At 38.9% G+C, this 6,969-nt stretch overlaps 1 protein-coding gene across 1 annotated transcript in view; it reads left to right on the top strand.

Moving 5' to 3' along the window:
- The first annotated feature begins 993 nt into the window (after positions 1-993).
- The window catches only part of PHACTR4 (phosphatase and actin regulator 4), a 59,676-nt gene continuing 53,700 nt past the window's right edge, over positions 994-6,969 (top strand). The window contains exons 1-4 of the mRNA XM_007935893.2: positions 994-1,012; positions 1,977-2,150; positions 2,667-2,747; positions 6,398-6,562. Of these exons, the coding sequence (XP_007934084.1) occupies positions 2,009-2,150; positions 2,667-2,747; positions 6,398-6,562 (388 nt within the window). The 5' untranslated portion in view covers positions 994-1,012; positions 1,977-2,008. The remainder of the gene's footprint in view (positions 1,013-1,976; positions 2,151-2,666; positions 2,748-6,397; positions 6,563-6,969) is intronic.

Genomic DNA, 6,969 nt, shown 5'->3' on the forward strand with positions numbered 1-6,969 from the left:
AAACAGGCATTTTCCTATGTTTCTTTTGGAACTGAGTGAAGTTCACTCAATGGTAGATTAGCAGATTTAAAGTTTTGATCCTTCCTTGCCTCTGCAAGTAAGGTTACTATCTGAGAATGAACAGCTTGCTGTGTGATTGCATTTCTGAGCTTGCCTATGTCTTTGAAAGCATTATCATTAACCTATGTTAAATATTATAATATAAATGCTTAGAAATGTCTTTAGTTCCTAATGACATTTCATAATCAGGAAAATACTGGCTTAATTAAAGCAGTGACTCTTAAAAGCAAAACTATCATAGTCAACCTAGTGCTACTCTTGGGGCCTGTCCCAAGGTACCATTGAGGGAAACTGTTATGACAGGGCTTCTTCTAATGTCTCTGGCAAAAAAATATTTTTTCAGTGTGCCTCAATGGTATAATCAGATTCTAGAGCATTTCATTTAAAAGAAGCAAAATAGTTGAGACCCAGGTAGGGTATGCCCTCAAGTAAGTGATGCAGTGAGGATGAAGAGTCACCGTTCTCTGTCTCAATGTGTTGGACTTTAGTAACCAGGACCCCATTTTGCCTAAGTCTTGTGGACACAACAAACGAATGCATCAGCAGTCATTGCTGTAATCACTCTGATTATGAGTTGTGTAAATCTGACTCTCATCAGACTCCCTTAGACTCCTATCTAAAAAAATAATGAATTTGATAACTATTCCTAAAAAAATCAGTGTTTGTCAATTGTATATTTTCTTTTATGAAAAATATCTACAGTATTGAAAGAAGAGAGTTGATCTTTTTTTAGTGTATGTATTTTGCTGCTCTTTTATCTGTCCCAAAAAGTATTGTTTGCTTCAGATGTGAAATTGTTTATAGTAAATATGTTAACTTATCACATGCTGTAATACAGTATGTTTCTTGATATATTTCTATAAAATAGAGGTCCCACTTTAATTCCAGGACTGTTACTCCACATGACTCTTTTTTTCTTCCCCTCTAGACTTCTCCAGAAAACCCTGGTACAGTAGGTGGAGTGCAAAACTATATTGTGTTGCCTTCCTGCTTTTTTTTTTGTTGCCTTCCTGCCTTTTTTTTTTTTTTTTTTTTTACCCTTATCTTCACCCAGCCTTGGCTGCTCCTTTCTCTGCTATTAAAGCTAACTAACTAAGCCCTGCATGTGGATCATAATGAGGGGCTCATGGCCTTTCATTTCAATCTCCAAGTTTATTGTGTCAGCTATGTTTTTTTGTCACATTCATAAAATCAGGATTATCCCTAATACAATACTTGATTGGCAAATTTTGGAATCTCACCTCTACTTTCTGCAAAAATATCTCTCCATTTTAAAACGTTTCAGCTTCCTACTGCAAGCACATTCCAGTGCCCAAAACTACCTAGTGTCCCTTTTATGAAGGAAGGAAATAATCTAATGAACAGAGTAAGTAATGCGTTAACACTTAATGTGCTACCCTTCCCGGAACTGTTTATATACTGAAAGAAGGAGGGGCAGGCAGAGGGCACTGTTTAACAGAACAGTGACTCACTCAGTAAAGGCAGAATTCCCTGCTTCAGTGACACAGGAGATTGGAGGGAAGGGCCTTCCTCCATGCTCAGAGAATGAGAATGGTGACAGAAATAGGCCAGGCTACACTGAGGTGAGATCTCATGCAGATTAGGAACACACCCACTCTCTTGTGAGAGGGCCTTTAAAAGATTTCGAGCTGGTTCTAATCGTCTCACTGAATTTTTATTCCAAAATTATATCAGTTTGGTTTGGTTCCTTTTCCTCTTTGGTAATTTATCTGTTAGGGATATTGATGTTTGGTGTCCATGTGATGTCAAGGAGTCTGACTGTCTGCATGATTGTTTATCATTGCTCTGATCCTTTCCAACCACCACAGGAAGAGAGGGGGAAGGGACATTTCAGAGATGTTGCTGAAATAATAAATTGCTCTTCTCTTCCCTCTCTCCTTCTCACTATGCAACAGAAGAAGCAGGCCGGCTCACTGCAGACCCTGGCATGGTCTTGGACAGTGTGGAAGCAGGAGACACAACGCCTCCCACCAAAAGGAAGAGCAAATTCTCAGGCTTTGGCAAGATCTTCAAACCGTGGAAGTGGCGGAAAAAAAAAAGTAGTGATAAATTTAAAGAGACATCAGAAGGTAAAATATTAAGATTTAAATATGTTCTGAGTTAAAGAGTTCTCTGTTTAAGGATCTGACTTTTTCATTCTTTTCCCAAGCTTCTGTAACCCCCAATTTAAAGACGGAATTAATCATTCAAAATTGAACAACCAAGTGGCCCCTCACTAAGCCTTGTATATAGTGAAGCCTCATTCCCAGGCTGGTGTTTGGATGGGATCTGTGGAGTGATGGATGGAGTTCCTGATTAAACTGTAGCAAATCGAAGATGCTGGTTTTTTCCATCTCTGCCCACTTCCCACCCACACATACAGTTCATTCATAGATAACTGACTGAAATTTAAATTTTTTAAAAAAGGCTTACAATTAAACATGAAGAGTCCCTTTTGGAAATAAATTTGTTTCCCTGTTCTTTTCTGTCCTAAGAATAGAAATTGGAACCACTTTATTCTTTTACTTGTGCAGTTAGAATGTTAAGAGTAAAGTTGACCTTTAACTGCCACATTTCTGAGTTGCTATTTTCCAATTTAATGTTAGTTTTAGAGCGAAAGATATCTATGCGAAAACCGAGAGAAGAGCTGATTAAGAGAGGGGTTCTGTTGGAAGACCCTGAGCAGGGTGAGTTTGCAAATGAATGGTATATGCCTGTCTCTGTGCGCTTGGTCTTCGCTTGGTCTTCAGTCAGTTCTCATTAGGTTTCGTATCTTCTTCCACCACCACTCCCTTTTTGTTGCTGTTGTTGCTGTGTTGTGGCATAGGTTGTTGATGCTGTTGTGGGTTAGGCTCTGGTGGTGTCATTTTTGTTTTGTTTTTTTAAAAACTGCTGTGCACCCTTCCCTCCAAGCGTCCATCCACCTTTCTGGCCCTGGTCTTCTGTGAAATTGAGCGCTTGGTGAAAGGTCCCAGGGCAGACATCCCTGTCTCTCTCTGCGTCCTTAGCTTCATGCCAGCTGCAGCACTGTGTGCTATTTCCGTATTTACTGGTTTTTTTAAAACCAACCTTGTATTCATATTGCTGCTCTAATCTTTTATCTATCGTAAAGATCATGTTTTGCTATTTCAACCCTCGTTGCTGATTTAATATTTTCAAAACTTTCTCCACTATGTGATTTATATGAAGTGGTTTATCATAAAAGTAAGATAGTGATTACATTTCATTTCACTTCGTTCTCTTTTGGAAGATGGGCAAAGGAAAGCGAACAGATGGAATATGAAAGCTTTTGGGTTTTGAACCATGTGGATGCAATGCCTGTTCACAATATTAAATTAAATATTATACCAAAGATTTGCTATCACGAGTAAACTAAGCAGAGTAAAAAAGCTTGAAGGGAAGGCACTAAATGTTCTCAGTATCAGTTGCTCTGGAGGATGAGATAGGGATGCAGCTGCGGGTTTCTTTATATTTTTCTACAGGATTAGTTATGAGCATATTTTACTTTTGTTTTTGTGTAACTTTTTAATGATCAAAATGTACATTGCACTTGAGGTAAAAAAAAAACTCTGGAAATGTCAGAAGGAAGTCAAATATAGCCTTTTTCAGGATATAAAGTAATGAAAGGCTTCGGTTGTTCCAGGATTTATCAAGGCAATTCTTTTAATATAGGTTATAATTGTTTCTGTAATATCAGATATGCATGACTCCTTTTTACAGTAGGTCATGAAATCCAGGTATTTAGATAGTTACCTACAATTATAATGCCTCCACAGCAGCACTTTTGGCCCTTATTTTTTTTTTTTTCTATAAATGGTGGTAAAATATATGTAAGAAAACATTTCAACCACTTCAAAAACCAAACTCACTGCTGTAGAGTCGATTCAACTCATAGCAACCCTTCCTTGGGTTTCTGAGGCATTATCTCCATGGAAGTAGATTGCCCAACCTTCCTTCCTAGGAATAGCTGGTGGGTTTGAACCACCAGCCTTCTGGTTAGCAGTCAAGTGCCTTAGGCACTGTGCTACCACTAGTTTTGCTTTTTTGATGTAGCCATTCCTCTCCATGCCCTCTCCTGTCTTTCACATTCCTTGTTCATTATCACAAACCCCACAGGTTACTGCTTTTTTGTTTTTCACCTTTGTTCAGTCTCTTCTGTCCTGCTCTTGATTCAAGTTGTTTTTAGTCTGTGAAGCTCAAAGGCCTCATTGATAAATGAGCTGCAACCGTTGGATGGGATGCCATTCTGGCAACCAGAGAATTGACCTAAACTTTTTTATACATTAAGGGATAAGCTCTGGAGGCCTGGCTTATGTATCTTCATTTTTGGCCAAAAGCAGTGTTTGATTCCTGTTCATACTCAAAGATGGCATTTGGCTTGATTAGGGTTCTAACTTGACTACATTATAAAACATTTAATGGCTTTTCTGAGGTGTTTGGGGGCATGGATAGGTATGGAAACCAGACACACTTCTCCACTGTTTGCATTGCAGACACCATTTGCATTGTGGTTTGCATTAGAAATGATATATCAAAGTAGACATTCCTGAATAAGTAACTTGAGATATAACTGATCACTTTTATATATATTTTACAGTGTGTCCTGAGTAGAAACTGATTAATAATGTGTCTTAACTAACACTAGTTGGTCATCAAAAGTAACAGTCTTTGTTCACTTTGAAACCATTCATTCCTTTATAGTCTAGAAAGTCCTGTTTTTGTTAAAGCTGGGCTATATTAACATAACCATTAACTTACTACTCTTGCGTAACTGTCATCCTGCCCTTCTGCTTTTTAAAATAAGAAAGTAGTTGTCAGAATACTTTAGCTTTAGAAGTACATTTTCATGTAGCACTCCTGTGCTTAGATTCTACTGCTTCTAGCTTAAGCTCCACCTCTCCATAAAGAATGATACTGTCTAATCTCCTAGTAACAGGCCCTGGTGGCACAAACAGTCAAGTGCTAGGCTGCTAACTAAAAGGTTGGAGGTTCCAAAAGACTTGTCAATCCACTTCCGTAAAGATTACAGCCTAGGAACCCTACAGGGCACTTTTCCTTTGTTCTGTAGGGGCTCTGTAAGTCAGAATTGACTGGACAACAGAATACGACAGTCTCCTAGTAGAAAGAAGAAAAGCATTTGGGTCAAGAGATTTATGGTGGATTGGGATAAGAGGCGCTGGTCTGTGAGACTTCAGGGACTAACTCAAAGGACACCAGAATGATATTATACAAAGGATCTGACTATGGAAAGCAAAAAAATGATACTAGTTAGAGAGCAAGCTAGTTCTAGTTTCCATGACACTGAGAGGTGAAAAAAGGTTTTTTGTCCCTAGCCTTAATTTTTTAGTTCTTTTCTCCAAGAGTCTAGGAAACCTCAGCAGTAACTGGAAAAGTTTATCTAGTGTCTCCATGAAAAAATCTCACCAACCGTTTCCATGGTCATGAGTGGTCAGTGCATGTCCTCCCAAAACCTCCAGCACCGTGATTAACCTGCAGTTTATAGTGTGTAGGGATTCGGGCTGTATATCATGGGGCAGCCTGTGCTGTCTCTCACCTCGATTCTAAAATCAGCTCAGAATTGGTTTTCCTACTTTAGTCTCTGCCCCTCTATAATCCATCCTCCTCCTGCCTCTCAGGGTTAACCTTCCCAGCAGATAAATCAGATCATACCTCTCTCCTACTTCTAAACTTTTGATGGCTTCCTGTTACTTACACGGTTCAGTCCAGGCTTCTGAACTGAATGTAGTGTTTAGTATGCTTTATAGCCTGGCCTCTGCCCTGCCTTTCCAGCCCCACCCATGATCATTTCTTATGTGCACACTGTTCTTCTGCCAGAATAAACCAATTACCAATCCCCAAATATGTCAGATGATTTCATACTTTACATATCTTCTTAGACTATCTTTCCTCATCTTGTTATCAATATGATGGACTCCTACTCATTATTCAAGACCCAGTTCAGATGCAATTTCTGTGAAGTTTTTCTAACTTTCTCTCACCCCTAGAAGAATTGCTTCTTCGTTCTTTCCACAGAACTCTACATGTTGTAGCTCTTTCTTATAGCCATTTAGCATTGTAATTACTTGTGTATTATAAATCTATCTTATTCATCTAGGTTTCTTAGCATATAGCAGACACCTGGCACATAATAAGCAATCAAATGTTTATTGGAAAGAGGAAATACTAGAATATAAAAATGGAAATAATCTAGATGTAAATAATAAGCTAATATCAGAAGGGAGGTGAAGGGAATGAAAGAAGTTAAACAGCACCAGCTTTTCTCCCTATATGATTAGACCAGTTCCTTCCATTTATTCTTTTCTTTTGGGCCTTGCAGGTGATGAGGATCCAGGGAAGTTGAGCCATGCCATGCTAAAGAACGGCCATACCATCCCCGTTGGGGGTGCAAGATGTGCTAGTCCAGTCCAAGTAGAGGAAGAGCCCGAAAGAATAGTAAGTCTTCGGAAGCCTTCTTCAGAAGAGGATCCAAAGAAACGACTAGGTAAGAAACTCCAGACTTTGACTTTAATAGCCAGGAGCCATGGAACAATCATTCTCATCTACCTGAGGAGTTTGCAAGAGAGTGGGAAGAAGAAAATTGGTGGGCTTTCTGTTCTCTACTAGCAATTCTTCAACTAATTGCACCTTTCAGTGGAGTTTTACCCTTCTTGTTCCCTCATTCACAAAATTCCTGAATTTGTGATTCTTAAGGAAGGAAGAGGAAGTCAAATATCAGATATCTGTAAGACTGCACATCCCTCTTCCTCTACTTATGGGACTCTGATGTGCTTCCTCAGTAAGCTCTTTTTTTTTTTAATTGTGATTTGGGTGAAGATTTACAGAGCAAATTCACTTTCCATACAGCAGTTCACATACACTTTGTCTCATGACATTAACCACAGTTTACCA

The sequence above is a fragment of the Orycteropus afer genome, unplaced genomic scaffold, assembly GCF_000298275.1.
Source record: "Orycteropus afer afer isolate SDZICR_OR568_19922 unplaced genomic scaffold, OryAfe1.0 scaffold00031, whole genome shotgun sequence".
In the NCBI taxonomy this organism is placed as follows: Eukaryota; Metazoa; Chordata; class Mammalia; order Tubulidentata; family Orycteropodidae; genus Orycteropus; species Orycteropus afer.